The 21,505-nt window shown below is 38.7% G+C and overlaps 1 protein-coding gene across 3 annotated transcripts in view; it reads right to left on the bottom strand.

Moving 5' to 3' along the window:
* Window positions 1–297: 297 nt before the first annotated feature.
* pak1 (p21 protein (Cdc42/Rac)-activated kinase 1) overlaps window positions 298–21,505 on the bottom strand; it is a 53,424-nt gene continuing 32,216 nt past the window's right edge. For all 3 annotated transcript variants that reach the window (XM_026339086.1, XM_026339101.1, XM_026339094.1), the window contains 13 exons: window positions 19,918–20,012; window positions 18,772–18,919; window positions 18,653–18,690; window positions 16,498–16,611; window positions 13,030–13,264; window positions 9,815–9,878; window positions 9,059–9,107; window positions 7,761–7,873; window positions 6,582–6,699; window positions 6,266–6,365; window positions 5,197–5,393; window positions 4,210–4,347; window positions 298–2,182 (listed from right to left, as the gene is read on the bottom strand). In XM_026339086.1, coding sequence (XP_026194871.1) covers window positions 2,096–2,182; window positions 4,210–4,347; window positions 5,197–5,393; window positions 6,266–6,365; window positions 6,582–6,699; window positions 7,761–7,873; window positions 9,059–9,107; window positions 9,815–9,878; window positions 13,030–13,264; window positions 16,498–16,611; window positions 18,653–18,690; window positions 18,772–18,919; window positions 19,918–20,012 — 1,496 coding nt within the window. In that variant the 3' untranslated portion in view covers window positions 298–2,095. The remainder of the gene's footprint in view (window positions 2,183–4,209; window positions 4,348–5,196; window positions 5,394–6,265; window positions 6,366–6,581; window positions 6,700–7,760; window positions 7,874–9,058; window positions 9,108–9,814; window positions 9,879–13,029; window positions 13,265–16,497; window positions 16,612–18,652; window positions 18,691–18,771; window positions 18,920–19,917; window positions 20,013–21,505) is intronic.

Here is a 21,505-nt window from a genome sequence, read left to right as displayed (position 1 = left end):
GAAACTATTAAAAAAACAACTAAAAACTTAAATCAAAGTGAACGTTTTGAGTACAGTTTTGGGTATTTACAGGTGCCTTTTATTTATTTATTTTTTAATTGAACCGTGGCTGTTACCATGCTCTTGCAGGATTTGAACGTTTGACCTGTCAGTTACAGTTTCTTTAATTCAACAAAAAATCCAAAACAATACTCAAGTCTTGATATAGTAATTAGAATGAGTGGTGAACTCATTCTCTGACACTGATCAGTTATAAAAAACAGTCTGTAAACAAAGGCTGAAACAGATTGTTGTCTGCATTTTTCTTTTTCTTTTTTTTTTTTGCACATAAAATATACACCTTATGTTCAGCGGGTTCTTGGGGATCCAACCGTCCTCCAACATTGTACCATTGTGTGTCATTTTTCTGAAAATAGGATTAAGATCTGATCTTTCCTATCGTACACAAACATCCTTCATGTATCGTCACTGTACTTTACATTTGAGCATTATCACTACTCATTTATTATTCTCGTCTCTATCTTAAACGTGCCATATTACATTAAAAAAAGGCTGTTGACATGCACATTCTGTTCTTCATAGTCTCAGCATCGAACCCGCAGACAGTGAAGTCCCAGAGCCGCAGATGAAGCGAGTTCGTTATGGATTTCTAATGTACATTTGAACATTGCATTTAGAAGATCAAGAGATGCTACTGATGCTACTTTTTGACATTAAAGGAGAATGTGATCTACTGCCTAATCTGTCATTTCAATGTGACAATAAAACCACTACTTCCGGCAGAAGCCTTCACTTCCTGCTGTGGGTGTCAGGTGACTGGAGGGAGGTGAAGCACCTCACAGCTCTGATAAGAAAGCTTTAAAGCATTTCTTAGAACAGAGACATTTGAATAAACAGAGGGTTTAACAAAGCAGGTTCACAGTTTCATGCTTGCTGTGTACATCTGCAGCGTGGTACAGTGTTGTAATTTACATTAACAGTTTAACAAACCCAGCCGTTTGTGTGCACATTGTGTGCTCTGTTCATTCGCCACCAATCCTGGGGGAAATAAGTGGCTATTCTCTCACATCAAAAGATAATCTCTCAAATCAGGCTGCAGTTTGATGCTGTGCAGGTAGTATACACTGGGTCACCTTTAATGAGAAACCTCTGATCTAAATGAGGGTAAAAAGATTCAGAGAGCTTGAACTACTCTCCTCTTCAGTCAGCTTAAGGAAAATGGAATTTTTTAACTGTTTCTGAAAAAACTACTGTCCTATTGAAAATGTTCTCCTGTAAGGACATGACAGAGTTAAAACGGCTGTATTTGCACATGTTTAAACTCAGTCCATCGATGGCTCTGGGTGCCAGTGTTTACTCATTATAATTAAAATTAATGTTCTCTAAGTCACGGCTCACACTGCAGACACGACAAAGTACCACACCTCACCTGCTCCATGTCAAAAACTACAGAAGAAAACGTACAGTCAGCTTAATCAAAACCCCAACATCCCCCCTCATGACACACACACACACACAGAGGAACACAAGCACATACAGAAAAGCTGATTTAAAAAAAAGCCTCATAAAATAAAAATCAACTAAAATATAAACACTAAGGACAGGTAGCTAACACACACACACACACACACACACACACACAGAGTCTGCAGCAGAGTGTGCTGGTTGGCTGTTGTGGTCCGGGTCTTTTACCAACAGTAAGACAAACAAATAAAAAACTCCCATGAGTCCTTGGGCTCTGTTGAAACACTCTCTCCCATTTCAGGTCGGTAGGTGGTTGGGAGGAGGCAGCAATGTCAGCAGCCACATTTCAATAGGCCCCCATCTTCTTGAGTTCAGTGGATGTTGTAGGGAGAGAGGGAAGGGAAGACCCTTCTTCACTCTGTGCGTGTAACAGAGGGTTGAGGGGTTGGTGCAGGTTACCAAATACAAAAGAAGAAGGGAGAGAGAGACTGGCTTTGTCCAGCCAGCAGCCATCACTGCCCTCCTGTCTCCCAAAATAAAAAAGGAGTAGAAGAAGAAGAGAGAGGAGACGGGATTGTAGATGTAGGAAGCGAGAGGAACAGACAGACAAAAATAACGAGTGCAAAACGTGCTAGCGGTTGTTCTTGGCAGCCTCTTTGGCAGCCAGAATGAGAGGAGTCAGACTGGAGAGAGGCTTTGCCATCTTCAGAAACTGATGCTGAGGGAGGAGAAGACAAGAGAGGGAAGAGGAGGGAGGGGAGGGAAGGACGAGTGGGAGAAGGAACATAGGGAGAGAGGGGAAGGGAAAAATTATTAGTTATTATTATAATTATAATTATATAAAATACTGAAAACAGACACTCCAGGCTCATTTTAAAATTAATTTCAGTTGATTCCAGAAAAAATATGAATGAAATAAACAAGTGGCTGCACACGTGTAATGATGAACACTCAAACAAGAAATAATTCTGGTTATGACAATAATCCTCCCTTCATGACATCACATTTATCAAATGAACTGTCATATCTAATCAAAACAGGAGCAATATTCTCAATGTTGGTAACTGAATGAGAAATATATGATCAGCCGGATGATTTCATTTCCTGGTTATAATCATAAATTTTAAATGACGTCTTGTATAAATGAAACACAAACACATGATATGACGTCACAGTGAGCAACATGATCTTTGAACAGTGACTAATAAACATCTTGGTGGAGTCAGCATGGACAAAGTATTCCTATTGATATTTTTGTAGAGAAATGATCAGAGGCTGCAACAGTTAGTACGAAGTTTGAAGTCCAACAAGCTAATGAATTATTCAGTCTTTCAGTTAGTGGTGATGTAGGTGATTCTCTTCAGGTTATAATGAAAGTGAATTACACCGCACTATGATGACAGGTGTTTGTTATTGTGTTCAGTAATTTCAATGAGGCAGGTGAAATAATGGAAACACCTGTCAACATAAAGCAGTACAGATCAACAACAGAACAAATCACAGCCTCCAAAAATGATCAGAGATGTTTGAACAAAAACGTAACATTAACACCTTCGTGGAGGAGTTTTCATTAAACTGAGGCTGTTTTAGGTGTTTTTTACTTTCGACCCTGCAGGTTTGTTTCCAGATAAATTTGTCTCCTTGTGCTTAACAATGATGTAAAATACAGCTGTTTCTTCAGACTTGGAAATTGCATTACAACCTCCCCCCTTTAGATGAACCCATTCTTTCCAGACTCATTTCTTCACTTTTAGGATATAATTACTTTGTAATAAGGATTTTAAGATTTTAGAATAGTCCCTGTCAATCAATTGTTTAAGCACCACTAGCTCTGTTCACAGAAGTCCCTTAAGTAAAGTTAAAAGCTGATAGATTGCTCAGGTGTTAAACACCTGAGAGAATGGAGCAAAATCATATTAATTAAATACACAAAGGCAGCTAATTCTAAAACGTAACCCTGTATAAAATCTTTTATTTAATGTTCACACGACTGAAAAGACCTTTTAACATTTACCTCAGAGAACAAAGGCCATGCAGACACACACGAAGGAACCATTAAATTGAATTACTTGTAAAACAGTATAAAGTTCCAGCTTCACCTCTGAGTCATTGCACACAAGTTGTTACACAACTCGATTTACTGCGCAGTTACACCTCCACCTCCACGTCTCTACACTTACACAACTGTCTGTCTGTGAGAAGACAGCTGAGCCTCAAACAAACACCGGGCTGGATTCAATTTAATTTGTCAAACCTCCTCTACAGGCTGCTCGAGACAGACTGAGTGCTCATTTGTTTTTCATGAACTAGTCCTGTAACCTGTGTCCTGTTCTCTAATTATCATCTGAAATCAACTGACTTATCTCATTTTAAGACAAATCACAGAAAAACATTTTTGTCTGCCTGTATTTCATTTTGTGCCACTTCATGCTTCCTCTCCACCACATCTGTTTTCAAAGGGAAAACTGGTCAAGAGCAGCAGAAATACATATATACATATATTCATATATTCATATATTCATATATTCATATATTCATATATATCCAGATCCTTTTAAATGTTGTAGTAGCCTGTTGGAGATTTTGGCGTTTATTGAAAGTTAGAAATATCCTGTGCCTTCAGAGTTTCTGTTTATTGTACTAATTTACTCACCCTGTTAATTTGTCTCTCTAAAGTTTTTGAACCTTGTAAAAATAATCTGCGCGCACACACACACACACACACACACACACACAGCTGTGTACCTGCAGTAGTTCTTTAGCCGACCCTCTCTTCTCCACGTCCATCTCCAGACATCGGTTCAGGAAGTCCCTGAATATCGTTGACAGCTTCTCCGGGTTCTGCAGCTCGGGCGTCCCGTTGGTTGCTATGAGATACAGCGCCTGGGCAACACAAACATAACATGTTACACTACATGCCTTGAAGCACATGCAAACACATGCTTACAATTCACAGCAGCTTAGAAAATCTGTCACTATTGCGCCATCCAGTGGTGGCTTTATGGACACACACACACACACACACGAACACACACACACACACACACACACACACACACACACACACACACACAGTGATCCGAGGACCTTTACTGTCACTGCATACATCTGTAGTACTTTGTAAATATGACATTAAACTGATTCTAGTCTGAGTAAAGTTTGGTTCCAAGACTAGAGAGATTAAAATGAGAAAAGGATGAAAGAGAGTGTGTTACTAAGAGATACAGTAATGTCTGTGTAATAATAACTGTAGTAGTAGTAGGCATATAAACCAACATAAGTGTTGAGGGAAGAACGATGAGGTCGCTGTATAAGTCTGTATGAGTCTCTGAAAGACTGCTGGGTGTTGGGAGGTAACAGAGGATTTCCTTTAAAGCAGGAAGAGGGGGATCTGATGATACACTGTGCACTTCTCATTACGCTACCTCCTCAGCTGTGTGGTCCATTCTATATTAGTAAAGGTCTGAATACCGAATAGAAATGTATATCTTTACTAAAAAAGGCAACCCGACTTTAACACAACACCGCTTCTGCAACACCTGCTTGTGAAAAAACACCAAAACAGAGTCCTGATCCTTGAAGTGTGTGGGTGCACTCTTTACTCTTTTGTTATCAAAATGTTTTGCTCTCTCGTGTCAAAGAGAAAGAAATATAAGACAATCTCTACTTTTAAAAATACTCTTAACAAATACTCAGTGTTGATATTTACTGTCAGACAGTTTCACATCTCACCCTGAGTGGATTCTCATTCAGGTACGGTGGCTCCCCCTCCACCATCTCTATGGCCATGATTCCCAGGGACCAGATGTCCACTTTGGGACCATAGGCTTTACGGGTCACGACCTCCGGAGCCATCCAGTACGGAGTCCCGACCATGGTGCTGCGTTTACTCTGCTCTGGAGTGATCTGGGCGCAGAAACCAAAGTCAGCTGGAAGAAGAGAGGAAAAATGAGTCCATGTGTTCACAAAGTTTGAATCTTTTTCAGTACAGAAATAATAAATCATACAGTTTTAAGATGTTTTAAAATCTACTAAACCTGATCATATAAAAAAATCAGTGGGAACTCCAACAGAGATGGAAAAGTTCTAATTCATTACATTAGGCAACAATATCAGTCCTTCCATTCAACTATAAATTAAGCACAACTCTGTTTATAAGTGTGACATGCATTCTATTGCATAGCAACAGTAAGTTTTACTACTGGAATAATTTACACTCACATATAATTCAAAATGGTTGGTATCAAAGCAGCGATGAAGGAACATTCGTGCATGTTTAACCAACTGCTCCCAAGCAGTGGTGGGAGAAGTACTCAGATTCTTTTACTTAGCTAAAAAGTAGTGGCTCTGATGACTTTACTCTGATTACAGGACAGGTTGTATCGATGATATGTCAGAATAATAACCTGTAACTAGTAACAAGTTACCAAGTCTGTCATATGTCTGTTTTCATAGACCAACAGACTATTATTATTTTCAGTTTTTCTTGTACCTGCGTGCATCACAGTGCACTGAAAATCGAAACAGGTGAGCTACTCTTTAATATTCATAATTAAAGTCTCTCTGTCCATTGTATACTGTATACTGTACATATACACATGTTAATATGTACTTTCTACTTTCCACTGCTGCTGCACCCTGACAGCATCAGAGCTCCACCTGCAGGTTGAAACAAGCTGCTACAACAATAATCCAAAGTATTGATACTGCTACAAAGCAGTCGTAGCCACCCACCAGTTTAAATAGAGAAGTCATGAATACACTAAATAAATAAATAAGTGAAATGATATGAAGGACTGACTGAGTTTGACAGATCCATCCATGCCCAGCAGGATGTTGTCGCTCTTGATGTCTCTATGGATGACCTGGTTTGAGTGGAGGAACTCCAACGCTTGCAGACACTGAAGTGAGAAACAGGAAATGTAAATTTATATTCCACAAAAAAAAACAGATGAAATAAAACAAATGAATAAGAAACCTCAGGCTAACACGGTGACACAGTGCTGTAAAATCTCATTGTACTAATTCGGTTCTCATAAAGCAGTTTGTTAATTCTGGAAGAGGATGAAGTGATTGATACAAATACTAAACAATTAAATAATTAAAATGTCTCCTACCTCTCTGCACACAGCAGCGATCTGGGCTTCATCCATGCAGGTTTCTGTGACGACGTCAGTCAATGAACCTCCAGCCAGGTACTCCATCACCACCCACAGCTCATCTCCCACCAGGTAACTACAGCGAGCATTAATAAACACGTGTATTTATTTTAATGACATAATAAATAATAATAATAAATTTATAAGGCTCTTAAAGAACCTGTATATCTTAGATCTCTGCTGAGTCTAAAGTCTAAATTACTGCTCTATTCCTACATCCTTTGGACACGTCAAGATTAACTTAATGTTTTCACATCTTTGTTGAAATTCTAATCCTTAACCTTTCACCAGTTTTATCCTTCTCTCTCATTTTTCTTACTTTTTAATCTATTTATGCTCGTATTTGCAGCTCTAACATACCAGTTTTAATTAGTATAAGTGGCTTTTTCTCAGTGAATTTCACTCTAAACTACTGAAGGTAGGGAAATAAACAAATACACAGTAAATCAGAGACAGTGAAAATGTTGTTTCCATGGAGATGACAGCGTTATCACCAGAGCTGCAATGTCTCCTAAGACAAGCAGGTAACTACGGTAACCAGGCACCACAAGTGGGCTGCCGTTGGCCCAGCAACACTGAACTGGAGAACCTCTCATCACAGCTCGGTGGCATTTCCTCAGTAAAATCACAGCAAGAGATTTTCCAGGATGTCACATCTCTGAACGTCACATCTCACAGCACATTTTTCTACTTATTTCACATGTTCTGTTGTGTTCAACTGATTTTCTTTTTTGTTTGTTAGTTTAATAACATTAAAAGATGAATCATAGCTGAGTGTGAACCTGCTAAAAACTAATTATAAAAAAGGCTTAGTAAGAGCTTTCAGTACTGATCCGGAACAGAACCAGCAGCACTGTACTACTACTAAATGTACAGTATGACTGCTTGGTTCGGTTCTGAAATTTGAATTTGTGTTTATATAGCTGTACTATCTAATGTATATTACGTTTCTATGTAACCTGACTTTAAGATGCTTTGAATAAAAGTTTTGCCATTTTGCCTTTTTAGAATCGGAGCCACACAGAGAAGTGGTTTAGTTTCATTTTTTGGTTTTAGGATTAGTTAAATAACAGGCTCTAAATAAATCGAGACAGTGGCGGAATAACTGTGGAGTAATTGTGTGTGATGATGTCTAACCTGTCCAGGTAGTTGACTATGTTTGGGTTTTTGTTTTCCCTCATCACCAGAATCTCGTTAATGATCAGTTCTTTCTTCGGCTGCTGCTGCAGGTTCATCTGTTTGATGGCAACCTAAGAGGAAAGACACATATCTGCCTTTATACTCCAGACAGGGTTGGAATTCATTCAAATACTGGAAATCATGCAGAATTAAGAAGAATCTGAGAATAGACAGGTTCCAAAACCTGGAGGAGTGCAACAAATGGAAGACAGGTGAACAGGTTTATTAAAAGAAACTGTTCATTGTGACAGAATAAAATGGGACAAGAACAGAAAAGGGAAAACGGGTAAAAATGAGGACAAGAAGGAGGGAAATCTATAAATCCAAAGGCAGTAAAAGAGTGATAGGCAGTGCAGCCTGACAGACATTAAAAAGTGAGCACACAAACTAATCCTCAAAGCGTGAAACTGAGGAGGATTAGTCTGACAGACGAGCTGAGCTCTTCAAAATTAACCTGGAAGTCACAGTGACTGAAGACAGACATAAGTCCTGTTACTGACATAAAATTCTCACTGTGCAAACACCAAATGAACTTACTGGGAGCCTCCCTCCAGCCTCTTTCCTTCTCTTTCTCACTTAATTTAACCTGATTAAAGGCTGACACCCTGGATGAACCTACAGTCCATTTCCACCAGCATCTAGTATCGTTTCAAGTCTGAACTTCTCACCAAATTTAAACCCTTCAGTCTGAGCATTAGTGCGAAAACAACTTTAACTTGTTTTACCGTCATGGTTAAGTTAAAGAAGAACTAAGTAAATTCCAAAATATGATGACACACATCTATTGGAGGAAACTGATTTTTTTGTACCACATCTGTCCATGGATGTGAACATAATGTTTTAGGTTTAAATTAACTTTACTATACATTCAGTTTTTTGAGGTAACATTTAAATCTGCCAAACACGTCCCATTTAATGGTTTCTGTATCCAGTCCATCATTATATCTTAAATCTGAGTAAAATATTTTCTTTATTGTCCTTGACAGACATTCTTATGTACTTCTGGGTGCCTCAGGAGCTTTATATATACAACATGACCTGCTTTAGAGAAAAAAATTTTATGCTCTGAAGAAAAGGTGTGGTGAATGTCTGAAGGACCTCACAAAGCTGCCAGCACATCTGCACGCTGTTTTACCAACATGTCTTTTTTGCACTGTTAGTATTTCATCTGGTGTTCAGTCAGGGGTGTGGCTAACTAAACTAAGGGATGTAGGTAGGAGTAGAAATACAGAAATGAAGAAAGAAAGTAGACGTACTTCTTGTCCTGTAGCGATGTCTATAGCTGTGTACACCGTCCCAGACGCCCTGAAAACACAAAGCAAAGAACTTCAGTAAACTACAGCGCAGCAGGTCTTCATATGTTTGTTGGATGAAAACCCTCTTTATTTATTGTGGTAAGAGGAATATTTCATGTTCAGGTGTATTCAATAACAAGTTGCCTTTTAAGGCCTTTGGGTTTAAGGAATTGATGACACTTTGTCTGAGATAAACCTCTCTTCCTATCACTTGCCTTTTTAAATAAAATACGATGATTTCACATAACTGTCAAACAAAGGTTTAAATAAATTAATTAAAATAAAACATATTTTTGCGCTACTTTCTGTTGAATGTTTAATCCCTTAATCTTAATAATAAACTCATCAATATTTAATAAAAATACTGCAATACTTAAACTGAGCTTTACAGCAGAAGTAGTGATTTATAAAACAAAAATAATTTTTTTGTCAGCAAACTCATCAAAGAAGTAACATACTCATTCTTTGTAAAACATGCCCTAAACATACCGTGATGCTGTGTTTTTACAACAAGTCTGTAGTGATTTCATTTGTAGTTTGTTATATATATATATATATATATATATATCTGCCTAAATATAGTATAATTTAGGCAGATTCAAATTAAGTCCAGGATTTCTCATTAATTGAGATTTTATTTGCAGAATCACAAATAAATAAATATAATAAACTCAACTAACTTGTAGGAGACTTAGCCACAGTGGATTTCAGACCTACCCCTGTCCAATCTTCTCAAAGCGAGTATATTTCTTCTTGGGGTCTCCGACACTCACAATCGTCCCTAAATTAAAGAAAGAGAGGGAAAGAAGCAAAAATGTATCAAACAAAAATCAATGTATAAGCATCTGCAAGAAAAAGTTAATAATAAACCCCTGAAACCCGCAGCAGAATGCTTTTTATGTTTGTGTTATAGTACCACTGAATCTCAATGGATAGAAGAGTCAGGTGTGTTTCTATCCATCTGAAATCTACTCTACGTTGATCACACTCAGGTGGGTGCAGCATGCTGACTGGGAGAAAGAACAGAGGAACGAAGAAGGTGGAGAGTTGAGTCAATATATAAGAAAAAAAGAAACTGAAAAGAAGGAAGAAACAGGTGAGAAATGAAAGAATGACAAAACAATAAGAAATCAGACAACAGCAAGAAAGAAAACAAAAAACAAACATAACAAGAAGACACAGACTTTCCGCAAGGGAATTAAAAGAGTATCAATTATAATAATTATTATTATAAAGAACAAAAATAAAAATTTAATTTTAATGCCAAAAATAAGGAAAAAGAAAAGACATAAGTCAATGAACAGTGAAGCCAAGAAAACAAACAAACAAACAAAGCAGCTCTGTCTGCAGCTCATTAATCCACATGAGGAAAGTGATTGGACGACAAAAGTTGGAGTCACTCTGTAACCGCAGGAGATTGGACAATGGAAAGAGAGAACGACCAATCAGACGCAAGGACTGGACAGAGGGGGAGGGTACAGTGGATATCGGGTCTGTCAATCATAGATGACAGACAGACAGGCAGTATCCTGGTCTTACCAGCTGAGGGAGACCTGAGCACATCTGGACAGGCGTGAGGGCATGGTTTAAAAAAATACACAGGTTTTTATTCATGGTTACAAACACACAAAACACGGTTTAGAAGGGGGAGAGGTTCCTTTAAATATGTGCTTTCATTCTGAAGGGTTCAGGTATGATTTTAAATCTACACACACAGAACTAGTCTGATTACAGGGAATTAAAAGATTACTTAAAGAGATTTTATAGAGATATAAAGGTTAATTACAGTGCACTGAGCAGTGGCTCATAATCTGGGGTCAGGGCCCCAAAAAGGGGTTTGTGTGAAGATAATTTATTTATGTGCATATTTCTTTGTCACTAAATTCAGTTGATAAATACTTATATGCTATGTCTATAAAATGGGTTTAAAATCAAATACAGGTACATAGAACACAAACAATAACAGAGAATATCTCTGCGTGTTATGTTTTTATTAATGCACCTGCTGCCTGTAATTCAAGTCAATCCAACTTCATTCTGATAAAAGCTATTATTTTATTCTGATTTAAAAGAGCACTGTCCAACCAAAGCAATCTATGAATAAAAACAAAAATAAAATAAAATATTGTAAATATTCACATCTGGCTCATGCGGTGAACTTAACAATAAAACATTTGGTTTTCAGATGTCTGTGCAACAAACCACTAAGAACAGTTGAAATACTTATTTGCGGTTCATTTCTGAGAAAACAAAAACATCTTCCTGTTGTACGACTGAGAGACTGAACATTAACACTTGTCATTTTTAAAATCCGGAACATATGAACACTTTGAGTTAGTAAAAACTGACTGAAAGCTAAAAAAGTGATGTATTCACACACTGATCCACTGTGTGTGTATTTAAACAGATAATGTATCTGTAAATTATTATTTGTATCTGACATTAGGAAAAAAGTAATTCTGAATGTGAAGGTACATCGGATCAAGTACTGCATCCAAGTATAATCCTACTGTAATACCACATTTTATAAGAAACACTTTGATGCTGAGTCGTAGATGCAGATTCTTAATATATAAAAGCTTGGGTGTTGTGTGATGCTTTTTAATTTTGTTGTAACTTCAAAACAAGTTAAGCTCCTTTAACAGAGGTTTACTCACATAATATCAGCACTGGTATCTCGTGTCCCTGCTCTGTAAAGTAAATCTTCTGCTGCAGTTTTTACCTGCTGTAGTTCACTGAGGACAGAGTCTCCATGTGCTAATTTTAACCTCATTTACACTCTTACTTTTGACAGGCTGTTTCATCACGATGTCTCTATCTGCACACGCATGGTTTCTCTCACAGAACAGGGATCTGAGTTTATTTTAGCTCCAGTCGGGTCAGTGGTGATTTTAGAAATATATTTTTTAAACAGTATTTTAGAATTTCTCAGATCTTCTACTTAAGTAGAAGTATCATTACTACAGTGTAGAAATAACCCATTACAAGTACAAATTGGAACTGCGTTGGAAATTTAATGAAATAAAATATATATTTTAAGCATAATAAATATAACAAATATAAGTACCAAAAGTATGTTTTATTATATAATGTTGTAGAATGGCCTGTTTGTAAATGTAGATAAAATCTATTAGCAAAGCACCTACAAATGTTTAATTTATATCCTCTGTGTTTATATTTAGATTTTTTACTGAACAGATATTTCTTCTATTAGTAAAAAGTGTTTTTTTTGTTTTTTCCAACACTGTATAATTTCAGAACAGGAGTATGACAGCATTGTTCAGCTGGAGGAAAGCTAAACAGGAAGGTGAAGAAAATTTAATTCATTGCTCTTTAGTGTTGATGGAAATCTGTATGTATGTTTAAGCCAATTTCATGAATCACTGCATGGCCAAAACAATGTGCGCACCAAATATCCCAATCTAAGATGACGCTGTTGTTCCCACTTAGGTTACAGACAGAAAGTAACTTTACAAATAAGAAAAAACGTATTAAACACCAAACTCTGGAAAGTTGTGCCAGGATCAAGGTAAACTGCAGAAATATGGTGTTTATGTTATTGTTCATGTCGTAATCCACCAGGAATACAGACCGGCCACTGCAGCGCCTTGCTGCTCGATGCCACGTTGCCTTGCAGGGAAAGTTACACCAGAACTAAACAAACAGAACAAAAACGCAGCGACATATACACACAGGAGCAATGAGATTGAGAAGAAAGTCTCAAGTCAGTCCTGTCTTTCCACAGCAAACCAGAGAAAAACCATTATGGGTCGGCTTGGTGCACAGGGATATTGTGATGTTTCAGCAGGAAATTAGATGAACTTGATTAGATGTCAAGTTTTATATTTATATAACGTATAGTAAGAAAAAAACAAGGTAAACATTTTCACATCCATCTTTTGTGTGTGCTGTGTGTGTTTCAGTGTACTCACGTAGTTTCTCCAGAATCTCCTCGTCCGACATCTTCTTCTTCCGGGTTTTGTCCTGGGGACGGGGCAGAGAGGGGCCAGGAGCTGGGCTTGCGCTGGGGGGGCTGCTGGGAGCTCCTTCTGCAGCGGTGGCGGGTGTGACGGGGGCGGCTGCAGATGTGGTCGGCGGGGAGATGGGAGAGGTCGCAGCATCTTTGGTCAGAGGACCGAGGGGCTCAATCACTGAACGAGTGTATATCTGAAAATATTAAATGAATAAATAAAACAGTTTTAAATGAGGTGAAAACTCACCAGCCAGATTCAGTGTTCTGCATATACAACAGAGATACCGGTAATACTCTAAAAATATTTAGAGGATGTGCTGCTGTGTTTTCCTCTTTGTTTACTAAATTAGCTGGGAGCGCCTTTTGTGATATTTAATATTTTTTTATCATATTAAAGCAACACTGCAGAAATTCAACTGGAAAAGCAGGAAGTGTGACATTAAGTATTACATGCAACAAAGATGTTGCATGCATGGTTACTGTTTGGTTTCAAGGACGCTCCTTGTTTACCTGTTTAACTATGTTCAGTGCACAGTAAAGTGAATAAAGGAAGAAAAATGTTTTTTCTCAATGGCAGAATGAATTCAACCAATCAATTCGAAGGTTTTTCGTTGATTCTTCAGTTAATAAGGAACTCTCAAATACAGAAGAAGAATCTCAGCAACAGTGAGACACAAATTATGTTCATTTTACTTTTAGTGTCTAAAACTTTTGCAGACCACTGTAGTTTCAGTACAGTGTATATATTGCATCATAATATATAGAACTAACGTATTTGGCTGCAGCTTGAACTAACTGTATAAACAGGTGGTGAGAAAATCATTAAAATACTGATGGTGAAGTGCAGACTAAGTAAAACTAAGCACTGCAACTGAGCATCCCACTTTGCATTCAGACAGTTGGGATGAAAAACAACTCAAGTGTGTGTGTGTGTGTGTGTGTGTGTGTGTGTGTGTGTGTGTGTGTGTGTGTGTGTGTGTGTGTGTGTGTGTGTGTGTGTGTCAGGTGCCTCAGAGTCTGTAACTGTGGAAACAACATTAGCTCCATGGAAGCAGCCTCTCGACCGCCAACCTGTCTGACGGTGGAGCAAAAATGTGGTTAAGAAAGGATCTAAAAAAGTTCTGAAGTTGTTTGTTAAATAAAAGTCTACAAATCTCAAAATGTAATAAAATCTTCTCCAGAAAAAGCTTTAATTGTTTTTAGTGTGAGGATTTAAAGCTGATGAACATGTCAGTCTTTGTTAAATACTTGAATATAAATACTGATATAATATGCTGATTTAACTGATCCAATAATTTCCTGCAGACATGATTATAATTATAACTTCTGTCCACAGCAGTAGCAGCATTAATAATCTGATCTGTAGTCTTTGAGTTTTATTTAACCATAATAAAAAGAGCCATGTAACCTGGGTGTTATATTTGATTTATAGTTGTGTAAATCCTGCAACTGAGACACTTAAAGAAGATCAGGTCAATCTTTAAATCTGTGGATCTAGAAAAGTATTTTTTCTTTTGGTATCAGCAGGTGAGACATTCAAAGGCTCTGAGTTTTTCTGATCTTTGTGGGTTATCTGCGAGTTTCAGGACTGATTTTAGAGGTTTTCTGCTCATTCTGAAAGCTTCAGTCTCCATCTGTGATCTGTTAACTCCCCGTGAGTTTGATCTAATGGCTCCAAATATTGAGTTGTCACTTAAGCTTGATTTATTTATGAGGTGACAGAATCTTATCAACATATCATTTTAAATGTAAATCCCATTTTGTAGGATGTTAAATCAGATATTCTAAACAGTTTAAACTAGTTCACTTTAATCTGTGTGAACTGAACTTTGAACTAGCTCTTATGAAGTGTGAACTTGAACAACATCACCTGACCTTGCAGAGAATAAGCAACTTATTCAAAAAACTGTTTCTAAATAAAAATCTTTCCCCTGTGACTCTCGCTCACAGCCACCTACACACAGAGAAGTCTTTGTGGTCTCAGTATTAGAGAGCTGAAGTGAAGCAGGAGACTCGTCCATTTAAAGATAAATGGATGTGGGAGACGTCTAATGAACGACGGCTACCTGGACATCAGTAAATGACTCATCTGGGACCGTTTAGTGCAGAGTAGGACAGGGATGATGTAGAGAACTGCACTGTGTGTAGAGGAGTGAGCATCACTGACAACCTTTAAGCTTTGACATGATAACGTTGAAATCAGGAGGCAGCATCAGCTCTGCAGCTTAATACATTCTGCAGCCCTGCATGTAGCCCTGTTTATAAAAACAGAGATTTACATGAGTAAAATGCTGAGTGTCTGTCTAAATGGTGCCAGTAAGTTCACTGAACAACAGTGGGTAAATGAGGCAAGTTTTTCAAATCTTACCAGTTACAGACTTGAAAGGACACGCTACACCAATGTTCAGATCTTTGCTTCCTGTAGCTGCTTCATCAGGTTCAAAGTCCTGACCCTTACCTACAGAGTGGTCGACTCAACAGCACCGCTACCTGAACTCTCTCATCCTGGTCCACAATCCCTCACTCATTGTGCTCTGCAAGTGAACAATGTCTTGTGGTCCCCTCACCTCAGCTCAAAAGATCCCAGGCTAAACTTTTCAGCTCTGTGGTTCTACGATGGCGGAACAAGCTACTCACCTCTGCACGCTCAGCTGTATCATTCTCAACTTCCAAAAACCGGCTGAAAACAGAACTCGTCCAAACCTTTCTCTGGACTTAAATCTAAAATAAATAAATCTTGCACTTACACCTCATAAACAGTTCTTCCTTGAGCTCTTTACTTTAAAGTTGAGATATTTTGCCTTGTACCTCACTTGTAAGTCGCTTTAGATAAAAGCATCTGCCAAATGTTTCCTACCTGTCCCTCTGGTGGACATTTGTTTTCGCATTTCACAGGAGTTAGTTGCTTCAAAAAGATGCTAAAGCACAAACAAATAGTATCAATAAGAACTCTAGTTATTCAGACTGTGACCACTGGTAGCGCTGCTGCAGATTTCCTAAAGTTGTACTGTTAAGACTCTGTGACCTTTAGCACTGAGCTGAGTGTTGTCAAAAAACTTTCCAGGTCATTGTGTATGTTATTTGTGTAACTGTTGGATTACAGAGGGCTCTGCCTGAAAGTAACATAATTATAATAATATTTTTGAGTTACATAATTAAAAAGAAAATGAAAATACTTATTTGCCGCTGCTGACTAATACTAATGTACATTTGTCTTTATGGTTGTAGTTCTATAAATCTGTAAATTCATGTATCAACATCACATAAATGTTTTTCCTTTAAAATTATGCTAAAACACATGGCCCATCTGCGCTCACGATAGCGATGTGTCACCTTTGAGTGAGATTTCCCTTCAGGTCTGATTTCAATTTCAGATCTGAACCCTCCTATCAAGTGTGTGGGAGCCGCAGCGCGTGTGTGTCCTTACTGATTTGGTGTGTTCTGGTCGGGGGGCGATCACCGGTGGCGGCTCAGCCTCGTCTTCGTCCTCGTCCTCTGATACGGTTGCTATGGCGGGAGTCTCCGACACGGCCTTGGTGCTCTGTGTGATGTCACAGGAGGAGAGAGGTGTCAGTGACATCATCATCACATGAGCTAACAGTGATCTGAGACTCATCCTACCACTGTCACTTGCTCTGCTGCCTCATCATGTCATCGTATCTCCTGCAGTCTTCAGCTCTTTTTCTGCTTATTTTTCCCTGAACTTAACCTCTTTTCTTTGTTGCTTCCCTCTCTGTCTTTCCGCCCTTTTCTCTTGTCTTCCTCTCATCATCACAGTTAATGTCTGAAAGCTATGGTCATGCCTGGCTTCTAATGCCACTCGGCTCAGATCCTCCTCTCCGTCCCTCCCTGTCTCCCTGTGATACTGTGATGCTCGGCTGGTGGCCAAGCCGCAGAGACGGGGAAGTGGTAAAAGGAGGAAAAGGTGCTGATTCACAATGCAGAGAGAGAGAGGAAGAGGAGAGCATCTCAGGAGTCGCTTCCTTCTCTCCTCTGCATTTTCACCTTGATAGTTTGGTTTAAAGGCACCTTTCAGACAAAAGCAGCAAAAAAACAAACAACCAGTGAGTAGAAAGATGTGTGTGAGTGTTGAAATACATTATCCAATCAAAAAACAGGCTCTGGAACAAACAAAATAGAGAATACCTGTATCCTCCAGAGGTACAGTGAATATACTGTAGTAAACATTAACACTAGTACATTGAATAATAATATTTAATTAATTAAATTCCTGCCAGATAGTTCACCTTTGTTGTTGTTGTTAAGATTTGAACAAAACTGTATATTTTGGGTGTTTTGCAAATATTCTCTTATTTAATTTGCCAGAAATATCAGGACGCAGCCAAAACTGTAGTTTCAGAACTCTTTACTTTTTTGTGCAGTTAATACTGTAGTTAATAGTTATAGATAAATGAATATGCAGAGTGTTAGACACATGCAGCAACTGCCTGCAGCCTGTTAGCTTAGCTTAACATAAAGACTGAAACATGGGGAAACAGCTAGCCTGGCTCTGTCCAAAGGTGACATGCCACCAACCAGCTCTGAATTTCACTACTACTACTTAACATGCTACGTCTTGTTTGTTTAATCATTACATAAACCAGAAGTATTTCAGAACAACATACATATCTGCTAAGTTTATGTGCAGGACTGTATCCTGGCTTGTGATAAGTGGATTTTCTTTCTGGTTGTGTCTTAAATACCTTCTGTGCGGTTTCTTCATTCACCAAAAATTACCTGAACAACTTCATAAATCACTGATTTCAGACTAATGAAAAGTACCTGTTCCTGAGTAGCTGCACGTTCATGGCATTTGTTCAGTAACACAATCAGCGCCCCTAAAACTGCAGCACAGGGCTCCTGGTTATTTTAATGGTAAAACAGATGAATGCCCTCAGTGCTCTTTTACTTTTTATGTAGGTGTTACTTAAGGATAATCGGTTTGTTTAACTCTTGCAAGATGCCTGTAGCCCTCAGCTTTTACACCCTCCAGTGTTTCATATTTATTTCCCTCTCACCTCTCCGTTTCTATCTCCCTCTTATCTAACCCTGTCACTTACTCTCTCTCCACTAACACTGCATCTCGTGATCTCCGGTCTGTCTTGTCAAGCGGTAGATTAAACCTCGTCTCCTCCACTCCTTCTCGTCGTCTCACACTGCAGCTTTCCCTCTTTCCTCTCCTAAACCTTTCATTTCTTGTTACCCTGACAGACTACAGCCAGGCACCATTACCCTTCAAGATAGTCTCCTCTCCCTTTCCCCTTGACTTTGTTTATCCCCAAAATTGCCTTAGTCTTTTGAAAAGCTGTAAAAAAAAGCTCTTTTAGGATGTTTAAATTGTACTTTTTGCTTATATGTTTACAGGTGGTCTCTGAAAATATTTAAAAGCACAGAAAGCTTCTAGTTTAATGCCAGTAGAAATATCCAGAAAGACTTAATCATTCAACAGCACATGAAAATAACACATCCTAAAATAGCTAATCAACAGAATAATTGTTCTGGTACATCAAACTTTCCTTCTTCTAAACCAGCATTATGGTGTAAGAGATATAGACACAGTCATCATAGTGGAGAAGTCTTACCGTTGTGGTAACGGAGCTGTAGGCATCTATGTTTTTATCTGTAGGTGGAAACACAATTTGAGAAATTAAAGAAAAAACAATAAGAAGGAAGAGCAACGTGTGAATCTCTCCCTCTGTACCTGTGAAGCTCATGTATTTCTGGCTGTTGCTTGTTTCTTTTGAGTCGTAGAACTTTAAAACATCGAGGACGGCCTGAGGATTCTTCTTCTGCTCCAGCTTGGTGATGTTGGACGTCTGCAGGAGCCGGGCCCACTGCTCCGGCATGCCCTACACCCACACACACACACACACACACACACACACACCATTTTATTGTGTTATTGTGTGCACTGGGAATGTTTTACCTATTTTTGAGCTGTTTAAGACTAATTTCCATCACCCTGTAAATTTCAAATAATTCAACAAAGAGATCCAGTATCCAGTTTACAGTGCACAGTATTTTACAACCAATTAATGCAAAAACATTAATTTGAAAGGGTTCACATACTTTGTCTTGTCACGGAATATTCTGTAGTACACAGCCACACAGTCACAGGCTTCCTAAAGAGTCCTAAAAGGCAGGCTTGTCATATTTGTACTTTGGTCACATAACTGGGTCACATTGCCTTGTTTTCAAGCTACTCATTGCTACTCATCTGTCAGGATCAGTCCATCATACATCAGACTGCTTCACTTCCTGCTCCATATCTCCAATAGCTCCATCCCTCCACTCTATTCAGGTCTTTTCTTTCCTACATGTTAAACCTTCACCTCATCCGCCAGTTCATACAGTGACTCTGCACCCGGCTCCAATGTTGTTACGTTCTTTTTTAGGTTGTCCTCACTTGAGTAAACATGACAAATGTTTCTCTGCATATAGATGGAGCCATGCCCCAAATTACAGAAAAGACACACACACACACACACACACACAGTTTAACTCCCAGCTAAAAGAGCTGGGTCAGGCGGATCAAGTGAGTCAGCTGAACAAGGAGCCTTTGTCTAATGTGATTGTTTAAAAAGGTTAATTTGAGTGAATGTATCAAACACACACACACACACACACACACACACACACACACACACACACACACACACACACACACACACACACACACAAAATATACATACAGTCATGCAACAATGAACATGGCCCTATGGTGAGCAATTAAAAAGTGTTCCAAACACACTAGATGCACAAATCCACACCACATACACACTGCAGTTGTTGTCAGTAAATTCAGGAGTATTACTACACACGGGGGGAAACAAACACACAAACTCACAGTAAACTCGCCAGTAACAGCATCAAAGCCGACATGGATGGTGTGTTCAAAATCAGACGGGAGAGAAATCTCTGGACGCTCCTTCTTCTTATAGGCTAAAAGAAAAAACAGAAACATTAAAACTGGATGATTTCAGATTGTCTCTAGAAACACAACACGGTACATTATACTATAATTACTGTATTATTAGAATTATTATATTTCAGGATGAGTCAAAAATAGCATAAAAATATAATTTATAGTCTTAACTTGGTTTTCAAAGTCTTCAGAAGAGCAGTCGAGATACAAACTGAACCAAATCAATAATTAAACTGAATGTAACAGAAAATCCTAAAGAGATTTAAGTTAAAAGATTAAATTCAGTAATAAATAGTGAAAAGGAAAAAAAATCTCAAGGAAAACACCAGATATTAGACTGTATCAGAAGACAAAAGCAAGACAGAGACAGAGAAATGGACAGAAATGTAAGAAAAGAAAAAATCATAGAGACAAAGACAAAGGAGACACCATATGTTGGGAACCATGCGAGGGCAGTCCTCTGGGAAATCATAACTCCAGTGAGAATCACAGACTGCACGGCCTCCTGGGACGACTAACAATGACGCAGGACCGGCATCGTGGCTTATCTGTGGTTGTGTGTTTGGGAGTGTACAGCGACAGCAACTGTCAACAAAAACTTGTCTGTGTTTGTTCCACCAGAAACTTACTGCAGCGTGTCACAGAGAAAACATCTCAATACAGAACCAGCTGCTGCTCAGGACAATAATAGAAAGCGGGATATTTTCCAGTGCAGTGCTTCAACAAATTCAACAATTTTCTTCATTCATTTAAGACAATACAGATGATGTGGTGCATGTCTTAGCTTAGTTCTGACCAAGCAGCCCTTAGAGGTGAGCAGGTGTCAGGTTAGCTTAGCAGGAAGACTAAAGACAGGGGGAAACTGCTCGTCTGCTGCTGTGTAAAGGTATAAAAGTCCATGTACCAAACATAATACATATGAGTGCTGGCGATGACCTGCTCTTCTTCCTCTCTGTACCCTTTTCTGCTATTTGTTTGTTCTTTCCTCTCTCCGGTCGAGGCAGATGGCCGCCCACCCCAGCCTGGTTCTTATGGAGCTTTCTTCCGTTAAAGAGAGTTTTTCCTCTCTACTGTTGCCACGTGCTGCTCGGTGGGATTTGTTGGGTTTTCCATATAATTCTGTAAGGTCTTAATCCTACAAAGGTTCTCAGGGTTAGTGGTTCAGTTCTGATTCCTCCTGGGTACTTGTGGAGGTGTCCATGAACAAGACATTGAAACCCTGATCGCAAGGGGATTAATAAAGTATGTCATCATCATCATCATCATCATCAAAACCAAACAACTATTTACAGGCAGGCTGAGAACAAAAGCCTCTCCTGTTCTGTATGGATTAAATGCGTAAGATCCAGCATGTTAACTACTGAGCTTTGCAGCTGCTGGTGGGAAGATTCTGTTACTTTCAGACTGGATTCACACTGATCTGCCATGCAAGAAATAATAGGGAGGGGAGCTGCACCATGCAGAAAAAAAGCTGCATGTGGTTTAACTTTTTCTGAATCACAGTGTGACA

Source organism: Anabas testudineus, chromosome 13, assembly GCF_900324465.2.
Source record: "Anabas testudineus chromosome 13, fAnaTes1.2, whole genome shotgun sequence".
NCBI classification, from domain to species: Eukaryota; Metazoa; Chordata; class Actinopteri; order Anabantiformes; family Anabantidae; genus Anabas; species Anabas testudineus.
Note: the sequence above shows the minus strand (reverse complement) of the source record. Positions and strands in the feature narration are given on the sequence as shown.